A 19,420-nucleotide genomic window follows, 5' to 3' on the forward strand; every position below is an offset into this window, starting at 1 on the left:
ATAATTTGCAAAATTGACTTAAGTTATCTGCTTTTTCAAATTTTAATTCCAAAATCTGTGGAATGTTTACAATGACTTATTTTTTTGAAGCAATAAATTGTTATAGATTTAATTTTTGTTTATTGTTCAAGTCATAATCGCTTTCTTCATTTTATCTACATTGTAAAATGGTGTTATCCATTGGAAATAAATTAATGCCCTTGTCATGTCATCCCTTAGGAACTGCATTCATCGCCCCTGCTTCAGTCCACTCTTCAAGTTGAGCAGACCATTAAGGATAAGATGGTTGTTTCTGCTGTCGGTGAAGAAAGTTATCTTTTCCGTCCATTCTCAAATGGTGCTTCGGGTGCTCAAACAACTGTGACAACTAGGCTAACACTCGTCAAACATCAACCTGGCCCTGCTCCACCTGGTAAGACTTCTCATCAGTGAACCTAAAGAAGTGCCTAGTATGTGATTGTTCTCAGAGAGTGCCACCTGTTGCTACATACAATTCTTATCTTGTTTGGTTCCTAACATCAGTTCTCGATCCATGATCTTGAAAAAAATTATCTCTTTAATGGGTCAGCCTTAAAAATGTAATAAGTAGGTCTTATCTGTAGTAATGCCACTGTTTAGCTTGTGGTTAAAAACCATGCAATCTTATAATTTATGATTTAATGCTTTCCTAGCGAATACTATGAATGAACTTTTCCTGGGCTTGCCTCTGGGTAAGATAATGATAGGCAGTTGATATGTCACATTCCAATTCATTAGCTATTTTTAAGTTGATGAGAATGGGCTATGAATAAGAATATGAAACATTCGGCTGGCTTAAATTTTCTTGCCCAGTGGTGGGTCTGAAGAATATTCATTCACCGGAGCTTATTGTTGTAGAAATGAAGTGTAGTTAATTTGTTCTAATTCAGTGTTTGTATTCTATCTCTAGTCACCAATGGCCATGGATCATCAATCCTTTTTGATGCCCACAAATGGAACCTTGGAGGGGCTAACCCTGAAGATCAAGCTACAGTTGAACACGTCACTCATGCCCTCAAGGCTGCTGAAAAATCACTTGTTGGAGGAGCCAGTACTGAATCAGCTGGTGCATTCCGTAGCCTCACCCGTGTCATGCGTTATGCCAATGCAGAATGCCTGATGAATGTTTACTCTCAAGTGAAGGCTGGAACTGGGTTCACTAGCAAGAAGCTTGCCAAGTAAGTCTTGCATTTATTACACCTAAGGTTCAGATATAATATGCTTAGCTATGGCGTAACTACAAGGGGGGATGGATCCCTCCCCAAAGCCTCAGATAAATAAAAAAATATTTGCAACCATTGTCTAGTTTTGACTTATAATAACTGCATCTGCTTAAAGGTAAAGTTCATTTATCGATATAAAATTTTTAGTGCCAAAATGATGTAAAATGTATTTCTAGGCATGTCATTTTTCAAAAATTTTCTTAGTTGCTTTGGGGAGGAGTTGCCCTCCCATTCCCACCAAAGTATATTCCTAGTTGCACCACTGATACTCAGATAAAATAAATTTAAATCTCTCGCAAAGAAAAATGCTTAAAATTAATCAATCATCCTCTTTGTTATCCACAATTAATAAAATTAAAAGAAGAATCCATATTTATAAAGTATGATCTGGAGGACTTGATTTGTTGTGAAATTGTAAAGCTTGTATCCAGAGGACACAATACAAAAGAATTAGAATATGCCACTTTTTTTCACATCTATAATTCATTTTATATTGATTCCAATAATTCTGAGATATGTGGTAGATAACCTGCTCATCTCACTGGTGAGGGTGGTGATTGTATTAACTTTTTAAATTTGTTACACTTTGAACCTCCCACAAATTTCAAGTTTATTTGTTAAGTTCTGAAGATACATGCCCTTCTCACCCACACCAGTCTTATCAGTTTTCTGTCCGGAATTGTGTATACTGGTTCTTAGAAACTCAGTTTTGTACTCAGTTGTTGACTCAGCCTAAACTTAATAACTTATATACTTCCTCTCTGATCACACAAGATTTTTATATTTATTTAAATGTTTTTCTCTATTCATTAAAAAAATTATCTGTTCAATCCACCAGGGCCGTTTTTCTTGATGCTCTCCTCCAAACTGGCACTGGTCAGTCTATTGAAGCAGTGGTTCAACTGATTAATGCTAAAGACTTGTCACCTGAGGTTTCCAAGCTGTATTATCTTGGATTTTCCTTCATCCGCCATGCCACCCGTGGATCCTTGAAGGCTGTTGCTGTAAGTATCAGGAATGCAGCCTTAAGCCTAGAAGGTTGGAATGGGATCATTTTGACCCTTTTCCAACTCTGCGATTTCTTTACTTCTTATGAATGATATCAAGATCAATGATTTTTCACCAGTTACATTTGCTCAACTTAGGTAATTCTTTTGATCTTGGCATAGTAAACTCTCCAAAAATATTTTAGGTATTTTAAAAGCTTTAGCTACAACTTTTATTTTGTTTCTGAAGTTTGGGAAGGCATGTTGTGATCCCTTTTCTTTTGAGCTGTATAAAAAAATCTCAGAAAAATATATTTTCCATTTTTGCATTCAAATTTGTCTTTGCTGAATCGCTAAATTAATCAAAGTCAATATGGTTGACCTGACAGCTAATAATGGCAATCACTCATAAATTAACCATTATCTTGTAAGTAGGCGGATGAATGCATGTAGATTAGTACAAAATAGAATTATATCACGTCAAAAATTCTGGTAGAAGCTGTCAAAAGGCCTAGATCACTGTCAGAAGTAGGAACTGTGTAGTGTGTGCCCCTTGAAATTTTGCAATTTCGATAATTTTTACGTATAATACCAAAAACAATTGTCACATGTGCATCAATTGAATAAAAAACTAGGTAAGTACCAATAAATGGAAGATCCGTAGCAGAGTTGATAGAATTCAGTTAGTGGTCAGAAATAAAGCATCATTACGTATTTAAAGTGAGTCCAAATTAAAAAAGTTTCCACCTGTGGCAAAATACATTAGGTAAATATTTACTTGTAAGTGGTAAATCTAAATTACTGATGTGTGTCAAAATTAGTTTTTCTTGCTCGATCACTAGGTTTTTTTTTCAGTAAATGTTGATATAGCTGATGCAAGTATATTCAGGACCATTGAATGATGACGAGGATCTCATTTGACTCCCCAAAGTCTTTCTAGGGTGTAAAACAAGCTCTTTTCCGGTTGTGTTTAGAATAGTTGTAAAACAAGCTCTTTGTGTTTGAGCTGTTGATGATTTCCCCGTTTTGTTCTCAGTCTCTCCTTGAGTCACCATCGTTACCACCTGAGGCTTATCTTGGAGCTGGTGCCCTTGTTGGACGTTACTGCTCTGAACATCAGTGTGATGACACTATTCCTGAGTTCAAAGTTCTTGTGGGAAAACTTGCTCACAAGCTGGGAAAAGGATGCAAGCCAGTCAACAGGGAGCACGAAAATGAGGTGAGAACATGCATTTGGCTTCAAAGTTCAAATGATATTTGAACTTTGGTGACTGAAATTAAGTAAATTTTAAATATGATGAAAGAAAGTTTTATGAAATGCTGTTTTGTCCTTGCAGAAAGACCTTCCCATTTCTCCGTAAATAATTGTTAATTTGAAATTCGACAAACATATTGTGAAAATTATTTTTAATACTATTGTGATTTTTTCTCTTGAAACTTTTGGTGCCATTTGTATGGTGTTATTACATATATTTCAATTATTGCTAATTTTAGATTGTTGGAGCCCTTAAAGGCCTTCAGAATGCCAAGAAATTGACTGCTGAAGCTGCTGATGCCATCATGAAGTGTGCCGTCAACGATGTCCCAACAAGAGTGCGCGTGGCTGCCCTTGATGCTTTCCTTGGAGATCCTTGCCAACAGAAGGTATTGACTGGATTTACTCTTTACAGGTTTTCGTTAAAAATGCTGACAGAGGATCCTTTACAATATCACTCTCTTTTCAAAGGGAGGCACTGGAATTTATCCTCTTGTCCTAGTTTGTGTATGCTTTTTATAGCATTCCATATTTTAAATTTTCATCTGTCACAATGCAGGAATACAAATGCCTTGATTGTGTTTCTCGTATGCATGAAACTTTAACAATGATATCTGATTAAATTTGGCAGTCATTTTTGCATGCCCAAGCTTTAAAACCATGATTTTTTCTCATGAAGTCTTGGATAATCTATTTCTTATATGAGGGACAACAGTCATGATAAGTACTTTTTTGATTAGCTCCAAAGGATTTGGTCTAACCATCAGAATAAATTTTAGTCATAATGCCATGTTGTACGTACTTATAAAATGATGTGCATCTGTGTTCTTGAATGCCAGCTGAATCTCAAAATCTCTTTCAAAGGTTTCACTGATCCAGTTTTAAGTTATTGGTAAATTTTTCTGTAAATATGTACTCACCTTATTCTATTCCTTTATGTAGCTAAAAAAGACTGCCCTTGAAATGATGAAGAACCGGGATTTAGATTCTGAATTGAGGATCAAGGCATACCTTGCTGTGACTGAATGCCCATGTGAAGCAGTGGCCAATGCTGTCAAGGAAATGATGGAAGATGAGCCCATTCATCAAGGTATGTTAACAGAATTAGGTCTATAATTCATCTCCTTGCTTGTTTCCCCACTCACGTTATGAGGTAGGATTTATTGTTTGTACTGTGGTCACTCTGGAGTCAAAATATGATCTCTTCTTTTAATTGTGCTTTATCTTTTCACATCTTTTTTAATGCCTATAATGCATTTTCCTTGACTCATGTTTTTAAATGCGCATTGGCATTAAGTTTTGATTAAACTATAATTTTGTGTGAAAGCAGTTATTCATTCATAGACTTGTAACCAGCTATGTGTGTGGTGCAAAACACTTATTTATTTCAACATAAGTGTGCTGCCATCTTTCATGTATGACTGACTATCAGGATGTGCATGTAAAGATGATAGTATTTTTCCTTATTCCATATTATGTCTTGTTATTTTGGGGTAGCTATGCTTTTTTGACAGATCCATTTCCAAAATTTGCATTGCATATTTTCGATTGAGAATAATACAAGGTATTCAATTATGGACCTCTCCTACAGATTATGAAATGTGTCAATAGGGTCATTTTCAAGGAGCGAAGAATCCTGCATATCTTTACCCATGACAAAATACTATGAGAATTAATTAGTTGATTGTGTTATGACTTCCCATGCTGACCTTTTTTTCTCTTTTCAGTTGGATCATTTGTTACATCTCATCTTTTCACTCTCCGTACCTCATCAAATCCTGATAAGGCACAGGCCAAGCATTACCTGGGAGGAATCAGGCCAAAGAAACGCTATCCATTTGACCCCACCAAGTAAGTCTATTGCTTTTGAAGCAGGAGCTACAGATATATTTTTTTGCATGTGAAATTGCTGGTTGCATTGTATTGCAAACGTTTTTACAGCATGTTAAGAAGATGCATCATAATTTAATGAATATTGAGATGCAAATAATTTGAATTAAGAAAATAATTATGTGAGATTTTGATTTTTTTTTTAATTCTTATTTATTTTTTTACGTTGGAGAGACAGTTTCAAATAGCTCTACGGCTGGCTTTATCAAATCCTCGGCCTGGTGAAGCCTGCAGTACAGCTGGGTGAAACAGTTACTCTTTTATGAACAAATCAATGCAAAATGTAAAGATTTTTTAAAGATGACCCATAAAGATAAAAATGCCAGACAAAATTAAAGGAATAATGTTTTATTTCTCAGAAGTTATTAATTTTTTGATAACTTTTAATACTTGGGCATCTTCATCAGATACAAATTTGGATTTTATTACCACTGTGTGTAGTCTGAAAAAAATAGAAGAGGCTGGATGTTAGGAAATGATAGGATAGTTTGTATTAGGGAAAGATGTTGATATGGCAAAGAAGTAGTTCTGTACATTCTGAATAGACCAATAGAGGGGTGAGGTGATTGGTCAGTGGAAAAGGCATACTGTAGGGGTTGAAGTATCATATACCTATTGGCAAGGGAAATGTATCCAGTAGGGTTGAGTCACAGAGTACATTTTATCTTGATGAAAGTTGCATTTGCTGGATTTCCCTGCTTCGTCTTTGTGGTAGAGATGATAGGCTTCCAAACTCTCACAGTGGAGTTAATGACCAGAAGGTTTTGAGAAGTTGGAAGGACTTATCAATTATAAAACCTTTTATAATGGGTCCATATTTCTACAATCCTCTTATATTCAACTCTGCAAACGTTTTTCTCCTTTGTGTGTCAATTTTTTTTGTATATATACATACTTCAATGTCATTACAATGCTATTTCTTTTTTAAATAGGTTCTCCCGTGCCTATGAGTCATCTTATTCCATGGATGGTCTCAATCTAGCCACATCTGCTGAAGGAAATGTCATCTTCTCTCAGAAGTCTTTTGTTCCAAGATCTGCCAGTTTGAATCTCACCACAAGCTTGTTTGGCCACAACTTTAACCTATTTGAGGTAGGAATAGTGTGTGATGGCTTAATTATCATGTGAATTTGTGTGTATTTTTTTTTAAATGTGTTTCCCTATTCAAATTGTTCATTGTCAATATCAGGATTTCAGAAGGATTGATAGTATGGCTTTTATTGGCCTGGTTCAATACAATTATTGCATGTATCTACACTTACCTATTTCATTAATGTAGTATGTTTCATGTTCATACATTTTTGATTACTCATATGTGATGTATTAAAGATATTTCTTGTATGTAGGTTGGTGTTCGTGCGGAAAATGTGGACTTCCTTCTGGAGTCTCTCCTTGGGCCCAGAGGTTACTTCAAGACTCACAAACCAAAGGAAATCATGGATGAAGTGAAGCACGACTTCGAGGAGGCAATGGAACACATCGAGAAGCGTGCAAAACAGACGCGGGGCAAGCGAGTTGCTCGTCATGTCACTAGAGAAATGGTTGATGCTCTTGGAAAGAAGGTATGTCAATCAAACTTTGGTTGCAAATATTTGTTCCCTACTGAGGAGGAGGGGCATTAGTATCTAATTTTGTGTAGAAATTGACCTGGATAGTTATAGCTTTTGTCCTTCATCTTCTCAGTGTGACTTTCTGGCATTAAAAAAATATCTGTTGGTTGTATATTGTAATCACTGTGTACGTCATAGTGGCTGTTCCTCTATGCTGTTAGCACTTGTTCATTGACAAAATCTTGTCATTCAATTCTTTACGTATCTATGGAATTAAGGCATTTATCCTTTTGGATGACAGTATCAGAATTATATGTTAAAAAAGTGTTGAAATTTTGGGAAATATACTAACATGCACTGCACTCAATTTGTCTTGGCCCATGTTCAATGTAATAACAATATGTTATTAATTGGAACATGGCCCCGTTGGTTTGTGCATAAACATTAGGAAAGGTGTATCACTTGTTTAAATTTTGTATTATTCACCTGCAGTGTCTTATATACAATTATATTATGCCCAGGTGTTAGGGTTTGATATTTAGGGAAAAAATGAAATATCGATTGCCTTTCTAGTCTGTCAGTGGTTTCATTTTTATTTAAGGTCTCTTGTTATCAAGAAACTATTATTAATAGTGTTTATAACTAATATTTTAAATGTTACTTGTATTCATAAAAATGTGAATTATAATTGTGAATGGGTTGTGATCACCCAATTTTTGAGAAGGCTGATATACTTAGGAGAATATGTATAAATAAGGAAATCAAATTAGTTGATTCAATATCCACTTGCTTTATTCACTAGTGGCTTATTGATGCTTAAATGATCTGCTACTTGGTCTGCTGGCTGGTAGATTGAAATGGACAATGAATTTAAAAGTTTTTTGAGGGATGCAGGAAATCATATGAGAATTTTTTAGAATTCCAGAGGATTTTATCTAGAGAAAAGAAGGCTGTGGAAATTATTACATTTAAAATGTATTATTATTCCCCTTTACATATTTCTTGACATAAATGCTTCTTCTTTTTTTAGGTTGGCCATTCTGTTGATCATGATGACCACAGCCTGGACGTTGACATTCACATGAAGCTTTTTGGCTCTGAAGTTGGTTGGGCTAACTATCACGGAACTCTCCCAAAAATGTCTTTTAAATCTGGAATTGATAAATTCTTTGACCATGTGGATGATGGAATCAATAAGGCCAAGGACTTTAAGGTGAATGTCTATATTGTTGCCAAGTTAAGAATGATCCTTGTAATAGTCAGAAACTTTATCTGAAAATAAAAATTTTGGGTCATCATCTTTAATTAAATTCTCATCTGCCAAAATTATATTTTTAGAGTAAATTAGGTTGACTGGTTTAAATTTGGAATTTTATTTCGATTGATTATCCAAATGGGTGATTCAGTGGAAATTAGTTTCTATCTTAATAAATATATGTTATCTTTTAATTTTTTTACAGTTGGACGTCAGCCCCAATCTTGCAATATTTGATAGTCAGCTTGTTTACCCAACTGGTGCTGGATTTTCACTGATTTTGGATGCTTCTGCATACTCCTCTGTAGATTTGAAGGTTGAGTCTCAGGTTGATGTACCAGCTATGATGAGAAATCCTGGAAATTCAAAATTCCACATGAAACTCCTTCCAAGGTAAGACCCTGATTTTCTATTGTATGGGATTATCTTATCCGGAATTACTTCAGTAAAACCTCTATTTAGTGAACCTCTCTACATCATAAACCTCCATACTTCATCCTAAAAGTGAATAAAAATAGGTATCCAACTATTCTAATCAATTTGAGTGACTGTTGAATTAAAAGAGATCACATTGTTTTCTCTCGAATCATGTCAAAAATCACGCGATAGCGAACGCTTTCTGTAATTATCAATAAATAAATGTTCACTAATGCATGCATGTTTACACATAAATATAATAGTTTAAAAGACAGTAGTGCCTTTCATTCCGAAGGATATGAAAAAATGGTGTCTAATGATAAAACCTCTCTATTGTGAACCTCCATACTTCAAATTGCCCAAATTTTGGTCCCTTCCATTACGATGTAAAGAGGTTTTACTGTATATAGTTGTGGAAATGTAACATAATTATTACATTTTCTGTTTCATTTTTAGTGCTTCCGTTGAAGTTTCTGGTGCTATGTTTGTCGATGCTTTCGCAAACGTCATGGCAGGTCTTGAGGTTGTTGGAAATGTTCATTCATCCACTGGATTTGGTCTTGATGTTCAAGCCCTTGAAAATGGTAATGGCGTTGAAGTCAAGGTAAGAAGTCAGTTTTTATTTTGAAACTATACTGAACCTATCATTTAACCCTCACTGTCCAAAAGATACTTCAAGTACATTAATGATGCAGAGAATTTATGAGACAATATCATGACTTGAATCAGTTTATTTGTTCTATAGAGATATAATTAAGGAATTGCACTGTGAAGTGATTTAGAATTAGATGTGATTCCTAGAGGGAATTTTCCCTCAACTGCGTATGAAAAGTATACCGAAAACCCCATAGACTTGTGTTCTATGTGCCCTCATCTCTCCACTGCAGTAATATGGCATTGTAGCATATAATATTTTGCCCAACCCTAATATTTGGTTCTGCATCCACCACTTTTTAGAATGGGAATTTGAGATAGGAATTCTTTTAGCAGTGCATGAGTTAGGGGTGAGAAATTTTTGTCTTTTGCCATGGATCTAGCAGGGTGAAAGGACCTTTAAATACCTAGCATGTCCAATATGGGCACAAGGAAAAAGCTCCTTTTGGTGCCTGGCATGTCTGTAAGGGTACACTGAATTAAAGGTCATTTAAGGGAAAATTATAATTAAATCCAGATGTTACAGGAAACAACTGCCAATTTAAATTTAAGATTTATATGTAGTAAGATATGGGTGGTCAAAGTAAGAGCAAAACAAAAGAGGTTAGGAATGGCTCAGGAGCCAACAAAGGCACCTTAAATAAACTAATGCAGGCTGTGCTTACCATTAGATATATATTCCTTGAAATATATCATAGGTACTCAATGAGTATAATGTATTTCTAGGCTGTAACTACTTTCAGTAATGACACTTTCTCAATACATATGCATACTATTATAATATCTCACTAAGTATAGTATCAAGAGAGTGTTGTTATGGCAAGAATTTGGTACCCTAGTTCATTATTTGTAGAAATTTCACATGAAAATTCAAGTATGTTTATTGTAAAAATAGTTTATTGACCTTCATTGTCTTTTTTCTTGAAGTTTGGTGTGCCCAAGCCTAAGCAAGAAGTTTTCAGCTTCCACTCTCAAGTCATGTCTGTGAGGAGAGAGAAGGGCCATGCTCCTGTTCATGCACCGGTGAAATTCAACAAGGGCAGGTTTGTGTGAATTTATTCTTTATAGCTCATTTTCTTTAATCAGTAAATATAACACTTTTTTTATCAAATGTTAAATTATGTAGTGAGCTTCATGAAATGTATTTTAGATATATTTTTGTAGACTGTCTTCTCCAGCCTCTTCCTTAATCTTCAAACAGTGTATTACTTCTCCCTAATAAAATGTTTTCCTTGGCTTGCTCAATATTCATTCATTCGATCAGTGACCTTAAGAAAAAATTGACTATATGACAAGGGTTGGATGTCCTGTTTTCACCCGGAGTCCAACTCCTATTGGTTCAGTCATGGCTGGCTAACTTAACCTGTTAGTAAATGTTGTTTGTTGCCTATATTAAGGGGCATAAATACTTGGTGAGCAAGTTGAAAGTATTCATTTGTCATTTAGCTGTAACTTTTTTCCCCTGTTGACAGTTCAAGAAATAACAGTAGATGTAAGCTAAGTCTTTATGTGGAGTTATAGCCATTAGAATTTTATATTATCTCTGAGAAATGTTTATGTTATAGACAACACAAAAGTTTGTACATATTCCAAAATCAATGTGTCAAAATCAGTTAAAGTAAGTTAATTTTAAATTGTGAAATTACTATGTAATAGTTAACTAAATTTTACGGTTACCTTTTTTTCATACTAATTAAGAATTTAAATATGTACTGTACTTTACTGCCACATAAAAACATTCTTATTACGTTTAAGCTCTCAAAAACCCAAATAAATTACTGTAAGTGACAAAGAAGTTACGTTTAGCATTGTGCTACCGGCTGGTACCATATGGTACCGCTAGGCATTAACGGGTTAACCTTGAAATTTTTACAGCACATCCTATCATGGCTGTTTCGAGCAACTCACTCCTCTGACTGGTTTGGTATTCTGTGGTGATGTGAAATTCCCATGGGATGGTCTCTCATCAGCTGTCGTACCAAAACCAAACCAAGCCCTGTTTCCTTTGGATGGACCAGCAAAGCTGTCATTCCACATCGAAAAGGAGAACGAAGCCCTCACCCATTATTATTTCCGTGCTCTGCTTTCAGATAAAGGTATATATCTTTTCACTTATTAGACAAAGTATTTAATAATATTTTGATGATCATTTACTGCTGAGGTCAGCTTAATGAATTTTCATGAAGTTAAGTTTTATTCATGGTTTTTGTTGTAACATGATGTGCCACGAAGTTTTATGATCTACCATGATGAATTATAATACGCCTCCAAACTTGCATAGTTTGCTAGTATGTAGTAGCTTAATAAAATTTTTACTATTTTTACTTTTAATAAAATTACTTACTAGTATGTCATTTTATCTGGTGAAAATTAAGGCCTTATCTGTCTGATTGTAGCTCTCCATAGTCCTCTTCATAGGAACTGTTCCAAGTGTATATTGGTGCAAAGTTTTTGAGAACTCATTTTATGTTAATTTCCTCCCACGTTGTATGGCAAAAATGCATCCAAAATTTTAGATATCTGCTGCATAAACATTTTCTCATTGCTCTAACATTATTTGGCTAATCAGTCATCAGCATAATATTACCGTATAAACATGTGCAAGGGACACACCTTTTTTCCCAGAAATTGCCGTAAAAATGGAGGTTTATCTATTACATGAATTTCTTATCTCCCCCCCCCCCCACCCCACCCCTTCCCCAGTTGAAAGTCCAAGGGGAACTGAGTAGCCTTGGTTTTCAGCATGAGTCAGTCATCTGAAACCTTAGATCAAAAACAAGCGGCAGGCAGGGGAGTTTCTCCCTTAGTGATGTATTTTTACAATGCTTTTGTTTGCGTTTCTTACTTGTAAGCATCGCACTGTCACGTCAGTACCTCAGAGGTGAGCATGGAAAAGATTGCATGGGGTTTTTGCCCCAGGGGGCAGACTAAATTTACTGCTACGAGTGGGCATCCCAGAGAATTTATACTGCAAATAGTAATCGCATAGCAAACTTAGAGATACGCATAGTTATGAAGGACAATACCCCATTAATAGTCAACATCGGTCTTGCCAAGTAATATCCATTATGCTTAGGGCCTGATTTTTCAAAAATCATCTTCCGACGCTATGATGAGGATTATTGCAATTTAAAATTATATTGGTGTTAAAACTGGCGGTTTAAAAAATTCAAACGAGTGTGTACACTATTGGACCAAATGGCAGATGAAGAAATCGGAAATGCTTGTAAGTGAAGAGCGCTGAAGGAGAGGTTGAGGGGAAGAAGCACACTCCCTCCGTTTTTCAAGCAACGAGGCTACGAGCGAAGGAGCTAGAGACAAAGACGTTCGATCTTGCATGTGATGTCGTTGCCTTCAAAGCAAAGGGGCGAAGGTGCAGCAATGTTATATATGCAGTTTGCATTGCCTGAAGCGTCCAGTCCATCTCGTGTTGTTTGAATGCGCTCATGCTACGCTTGTTCCTTCCAAAATTGTCCTGTTTGGATGATGTTGTCCCTGTGGATATTTTATGATAAGAATGATGCCTCGGTAGCTTAACTGGCTAAAGCACTCGACCGGAAATCGGGGGATCCGGGTTCGAATCCCGGTCAAGGCGAATGATTTTTTCTCTGTGGATCTTTCGCACGATTGTGCATTGCGGGTGACTCCCGTAAAAGTTATCACCGCGGCTAGTCCCGGTATACTTTAAATTAGTAGCCTCGTTGTAATTATAAAGCTTAGTGTTAATAAATTACAGCTTAAGAACTTAAATGCTGTCAGAAATAGGTCTCATTCTTTTTTGAACCTCTTGCACATCATACAATTGCTGAAAGCTATCAAGATATCTTCAGGCTCAGTAGGTGACTCACCTAGCATTTGGCCTCCAGAAACTGGGAGAATTGAAGCTGGTAGACCGAAAAAGGTCAGTTGGTGAGACAGGATAAGATTGAAACATGTTTCCATTGTTCCTATGTAACTTGATATTTACCTTCAAAGGTAATGATTTGTGGTCTGTGTGGTCTTGGAAAGGAAAGAAACCTTAGAAGCATGGCCTGATGGAGGGCCGAGTGTGGTTCTGTGAAATCTACGCTGTGGTTATTATCCTATGGCGCTGAGATTCCTCCAATCGTTGTTCAATCTATTGGGAAGATTCATGCTATGGGCCTGGCGTGTTCTGCTTTAAAAATTTTCCATGTGTGAAATTCTATTGCAATACTCCTAGATGAGCTTTTAAACAAAATGGTTTGTGAGTAGGACAAGCATTGCAGTGCCATGGTGTATGGGAAGAGAGGATTGGAACTCTTTCTACTTCCCCTTGTGGGACATTGGATTCACGAAAGCAATGATTTAAAATTTTGGATTCAGATTCAATTTCTTCGATGAATTTTGATCTGAAGTATAAGGTGGAGGGCATTATCCATGGACATTAGGATCTGAGGGATTCGATCCGACCATCCCCATTAAGCATCATGATATTAAGACTACAAGGGAATACCCTCTTATCTCTGAGTGCCATGTATATCGTGTAAATTTAGCTGAAAAATGCCTCGAAAAGTTTTAGTTTTGAAAGTGGAAATTTTTCTAACTGCCGAAAGTCCAGGCATACGTCTGCAGCACCAGACGATAGGATAAAAAAAATGCCCCAAAATGTTTTTCCTTTAGCTCCAATGCTTAAAATAGGGTTCAGGGCTCCCACTCAACCGTGAAAACCTTAAAACTGTGAATAAGCCGTGAATTTCGTCTACCGTGAAAAAACCTGGAAATAGCCGTGAATTTCGTCATAAAAACTTAAAAATCTGTCAAACTTATAGAAAAAGAACTAAAGTTGACAGATCAAAAGAAAAAAAAAGATATTTCATTCATGTTTCAAGGCCGAGCCACATACAAACGCTGTCCACACATTTATCTCCACACGTATATTCGCAATGCAATTATTGGTCCTTGTGCCATGACAACACGTTGATCTTGAGCCTGTGATTGGAAGATCGGCAAACGAAGTGTTCATTAACCCTGCCGAAAACTCAGACACTTCTTTACTTCCCTACCTCACTGCGCCCTCCATTTTGCCACTCACAATCTTAAGCTCACCTAAATTTTGATATCGATAGATGACGTAATGATAAATAGCACTTTCATTGGTACGTTTGAATTCACGGCGCCTGTCGCGGTTGATAAATTTTTAGTTAACGTGCAGGCGGTGATTGTTACGTCATCAATATTTCCGCCTGAAATGGCTTATCAACGGACCGTGAATTTGACGATATTTAGACCGTGAAAACCTGGAAAAAACCGTGAATTTTATAATATAGTTAGAGTGGGAACCCTGGGGTTGCATCTCTTGCACAGGTGCGTCTCTTGCACGTATGGTATTTGGAGGAGACGAGCGACAGCTGCGTTCATTTGTGCCATGAAGGAAGGGTGGAGAGAAACCCGGTGTCGGCGTTAGCCTGCTCGTAACGAAAGGCACCAAGGAGATCGCGGCTTAACGTCCCATCTGACGGATGGAGTGTTGTGCTTGAAATGCCCTCCACACAATATTCAAGCAGGGATCTCTGAAAATTCTCTGCCATCGCTGGGATTTGAACCCAAGCCAACGTGGTGGGAAGCCAACATTCTAGCTACCACACCAACCCGATCCCCTCTCTTACACGTGTTTAGAGGGTACTTATGGGAGTCAACGCTTGTCATTGACAGATTTTAGTACTATACTGGATTATTGTGTTATTGAAGTATAAGAGGTTGATAGAGGTAGATTTATGGCGAGGGAAAAGAGTTATAGGAACTGTGTTAGACTTGTGTTTTAAAAGTTGGAGAAAATGATGTTGTAGTATTAATGATGAAGAAAATATGTTTTCTTATAATTAATATGTCCCCTTTTTCATTTTCAAGGCCCTCACAAGAAGCATTTTGAGATGAAATTTGATACACCAAACTCTAAAGTGGACCGAGCAGTCCAGTTGGACTTAGAGGTAGAGGGTGAGCCAGATAAGGTTGTGAAAGTCGATGTTAAGACACCTTGGATTAAGTTTATTCTTGAAGGTAAGATTGTCCTTGATATTAGTTGAGGTTAAAGCAAAAAAGTTTATCTAAAATAATTTTTTCAAAATTTTTCATCTATAAGCCCTAATACGTTGGGCAATGATGGAAAATTGTCAATGGTCTCATTCACACAGACCTCCTTTCATTAACAATATTTGGTAGATTGAAGAGAAATAGGAGTCAAAATAGATAAAAAATTCTTCCTTTTAAAGGAAATTTCATGTTGTCCATCTTGACCCAGTATGTACTAAATTGTGATCTCACCATATTGAGAAACTGTAATATATTAAACTCTGCTTATTATTTGTAGACCTGTGGACAGTCCATTAGTTTTGATGTGCTCAAGACAGTTTGATATGCTTATTTTTATTCTAATGTGTCATGTAACATTGCAATTTGGGGTTATTCCTCCAATATTGTATTTAACTGGTAAATCCGAAATTTCATGTGTAAACCATGTTTATGATATCCTTTCTCCTATTTTACCTTTAAATTTGGGTAAAAAAATAACTGCAAATACCTCAGACCTATCAGATTAGTTACATCTATCTACTTGATTTTCACAAAAATTGGTTATGTATATACTTTATATATTTAATGGCATCAATTTATTAACCGTTGTTTTAAGTTATTGGTACTAACAGTTGTTTAACTTGGTATTTGGTTATTTGGTTGGAGAGTAGCTTTTTGAGCATTGATATTATAAATAGTGGGCTTGGAAATTGCTACCATGTCATTTGTTTTGTAGTCTAAGGGTGATGTTTCAATCATATATTGTTTCTTTTCCATAGGAGCAGCCGTTAGTAATGAGAACGAGCATAGCTTGATGGGAAAATATGTCAGTGAAGGCAGTGAGTACAAGGCAAAACTGGGGCTGGCTTTGAAGTCAGCAAGTGGTAACAAAAGGGAGTACACTCCAACATTGGAAGTAAGCACTCCTGAGAAGAAGAAAGTAGGAAAAGGACCCAAGCGAGGAAAAGCTGGTACCAAGAATTTTGGCATTGAAGGTAATTGAGCTAACATAACTATTTCATTTCTTGCAATGGAACTATAGTGGCAAAAATTTTATTCTAGCAGTTGAACATGATTCACTTCAGTAGCTTATTTTTGTGCTCTATAAAGCTACTATTTTGATATTGATTTCAAAGTCACGAGTAATTACTATCTTACATGTGGGAAGTGTCCAAAATGGCAAGGAGTTTGACTCTTTTGTATTTGAATAGTGGGGAAGAAAATAATGTGATACAATACATATGTAATGGAAAATGTTGTGTTGTCTCATTTTTCGGTGATAATAAATTTCAATGCATAAATCATGTCTGAAAAAAGTTACAAATCAAATGGATGTTTTTATCACCATACCTAATTATTGAATGGGCCTTTCATTTCACCAATATCTCTTACAGGAACAATTACAATTGAGGATGATAATGCTGCCCACAAGCATGTCTTCACATTCAATGGCGTTAAATTGGTGACAAATAAAGCAAAATATGGCCTTGAGGGAAGTGTTGGACGTGATGATGAACATTCCTTCTCCTCTGATCTAAAACTGAAATATGATGACCTTAAACACTATTTCGCTCTCAAGGTAAGATAACTCAAAATTTAATTTTTAAATTCTAGGTTAAGGATTAGATGAGTGGATAAATTAAGTTCCTCTAATTTAAAAAGGTGCCTTTGTTGAAAAAAAATGCATTGCCAAATGAGGCACGTTTATTACTTTCATTTTTCAATGTATCTTCACTCTATTGCTTGTTGAGCATTACCAAGGAAGCCTGTTTGCAGTTATCATTGTGATTGTACTAAAGTGCCTGTAATAATTTTTAAAAGTAAAATAATGCTGATTTTCTTAAATTGACTTGACTTTTTGTTTCAGGGCAAGGTGTATGAATTAACAAAATCTATGAGAGAATATGATTTGAAAGTCGATGCTGAATTCACGGCCTCTCAGTTCCAGGAGGTTGGATTCCATGTTAAATTGGATTCTCAGGTCAAACCAGAACATGTAAGTTGAAGTGTAAAATGGATATGTTTCCAATAAGTATGTAGATATTTTGTTGATGTAGTAGAATAAATCCAAGTTACTTTGTCATCATTAATTATTTTAGTTAAGATGTATGTCGCATTCTCTAATGGGAAAGATTTATTAGAGTTAAAAAAGTAATACGTAAATTAAACTCCCTTTCTCTGGTAAACAAAAGTATTTAAATTTTTGCTAGCATTGTGTAATACTGATTTTGGAAAATTGAAATTTTAATTGCTGATTTAAAATGTTTTCAGGTTGAAAACACATTTGACTTGATTCATGGACCTGATCTCAAATCAGAAATGGCACACCTTCATATATCCAATATATATGTCTTCAAGCATGAGTCGGACAGTAATTACCATGTTTCAGTCAACAACAGAGGTAATTTGGAGTAGGTGTATAACTTAAAAAACTGAAAAGTACTTCATATATTGTAAAGATATCAGTTTTTAAAATCTTTACTATAAAATTATCTATTTTGTATGTTAATTTTACTCTTCCTAACTGAAAAAGCCTTTCTTATGCATTCTCACCCATTCTCAGTTATAACTGTGAACTTATCACACTACACACAGGAATTAATGACTGACCTGACCTCTATCTTATTTTTAAAACATCATGTTTACTGAAACCTGAGTCAGTGATGTATTTTAGGATGCTTAATAAATCAAGTTTTCATTTCTTTTGTCATACTGTGACCTTTAGTTGAGTATCTAAAAGTCATACTTATTGTGTAGTGCCCAGAATACTTTTTGGTCATATACTACCAAATTTTTCAGCAAGACTAGGGATCTCCAAAATTATTTGCTTTAGGGCCTCATAGACAATCAAACAATGGTTTGGGGACCAGCTATATGGTACATATGCATACTCAAATAGGTTTTGCATTATGATGATCAGTTGGGAAACATCACTCACTACTGTATGCCTCCATTTCAATTTTGTATAAACATAATGTCCATTTAAACAGTGGCTAATCTAGGCAAGGTACACATAAGTTTTGATCATTTGTTTATTTCGAGTGTTTTCAGGCACAAGCTGGTCTCATGAGGAATGTATGAGAGGGCCTCATTGGTCACCCATGACCTGTAGGCTGTAGTTGAAGGTCACTGATTTAGAGAGATAATGATCAATCACATGTTTATGACCGCTATTTTCTATTAACATTTAAATTAACTATTGCGCGTTTAGAACCATTGAAAGCATACCTAAATGCAAGAGAATATTACATATCACTTTCACTGCCACTTTGTGTACTGATTTATTAGCTCTTCATATTTTATTGATTGTAAAGGTATGAAGGCTATTTGATGAGGTTTTACTTGCTGTGCTTTACATAAAGTTGGTTCATCAAATTTAATTTAATTGAAATAATTTTTGAAATCTTCACAAAGGATCATTTGTTTTATTTCCTTTTTCAGTGACATATCCACTTGCTGGCTTGGAGGGAAAATTAATGGGAGAAGTCAAGCCAGGTCATGTACAGTATGAAATTGATGCGAAATACGACAAGCACCAAGTGGACTCAGCCTTGGATTTCAAATATGGAAAGACTCCGGAAGAAGGATACGATTTCAAGTGGGGGGTAAGGAGAAGTAATTTAAAAAATATATTTTTAATGTTTCATTTTCTATTTAATTCTTCCACCCATTATATGACACCCAGTGACAAATACATGTAACCCTTTAGTGCCAGTGCCTACTATAGGAAAATGTTTTCCATGCTATGAGTAGCATAAGAATATTTTAACTTCTCTGTACGGAGCTCTTTTTTGGGATGGAGTTACCCTGGTATTTTTGTCCCTCCAATTTGGGACCCCACTCAAAGGGCCCTTACCCCGGTCACTGGACTAGACCTTCTAATCCTATCTTAGCGTGAATGCACAGTCAAATTATTGCGATACAGATGTTTATTTCAACCAAATATTGCATTTGATTTTCAATTATTTACTCTTCTAAAAGAAGTGCAAAATTTTTTAAAGCATTGCGGAATTATAAGCAGATTTCTAAGGTCAATAATAGCAAAGTTAGTTAACATGAGGGACTAAGACTGTAAGTGCAGAAGCCCGTTATTTAATGCTAAAATTGGTTTCAAAATTACTTGCCCACAGAGCAAAACGAAG

The 19,420-nt window shown here is 35.7% G+C and overlaps 1 protein-coding gene across 3 annotated transcripts in view; it reads left to right on the forward strand.

The window, feature by feature from the left end:
- LOC124167249 (apolipophorins-like) overlaps positions 1-19,420 on the forward strand; it is a 336,308-nt gene that overhangs the window by 16,724 nt on the left and 300,164 nt on the right. For all 3 annotated transcript variants that reach the window (XM_046545133.1, XM_046545134.1, XM_046545135.1), the window contains exons 6-25: positions 220-412; positions 929-1,196; positions 2,080-2,245; positions 3,264-3,446; positions 3,722-3,871; positions 4,425-4,572; positions 5,210-5,333; positions 6,305-6,464; positions 6,719-6,934; positions 7,953-8,135; positions 8,383-8,570; positions 9,051-9,198; positions 10,176-10,291; positions 11,124-11,344; positions 15,117-15,266; positions 16,058-16,273; positions 16,673-16,857; positions 17,146-17,274; positions 17,550-17,679; positions 18,720-18,883. In XM_046545133.1, coding sequence (XP_046401089.1) covers positions 220-412; positions 929-1,196; positions 2,080-2,245; positions 3,264-3,446; positions 3,722-3,871; positions 4,425-4,572; positions 5,210-5,333; positions 6,305-6,464; positions 6,719-6,934; positions 7,953-8,135; positions 8,383-8,570; positions 9,051-9,198; positions 10,176-10,291; positions 11,124-11,344; positions 15,117-15,266; positions 16,058-16,273; positions 16,673-16,857; positions 17,146-17,274; positions 17,550-17,679; positions 18,720-18,883 — 3,438 coding nt within the window. The remainder of the gene's footprint in view (positions 1-219; positions 413-928; positions 1,197-2,079; positions 2,246-3,263; positions 3,447-3,721; positions 3,872-4,424; positions 4,573-5,209; positions 5,334-6,304; positions 6,465-6,718; positions 6,935-7,952; positions 8,136-8,382; positions 8,571-9,050; positions 9,199-10,175; positions 10,292-11,123; positions 11,345-15,116; positions 15,267-16,057; positions 16,274-16,672; positions 16,858-17,145; positions 17,275-17,549; positions 17,680-18,719; positions 18,884-19,420) is intronic.

The sequence above is a fragment of the Ischnura elegans genome, chromosome 10 (assembly GCF_921293095.1).
Source record: "Ischnura elegans chromosome 10, ioIscEleg1.1, whole genome shotgun sequence".
Taxonomy (NCBI): domain Eukaryota; kingdom Metazoa; phylum Arthropoda; class Insecta; order Odonata; family Coenagrionidae; genus Ischnura; species Ischnura elegans.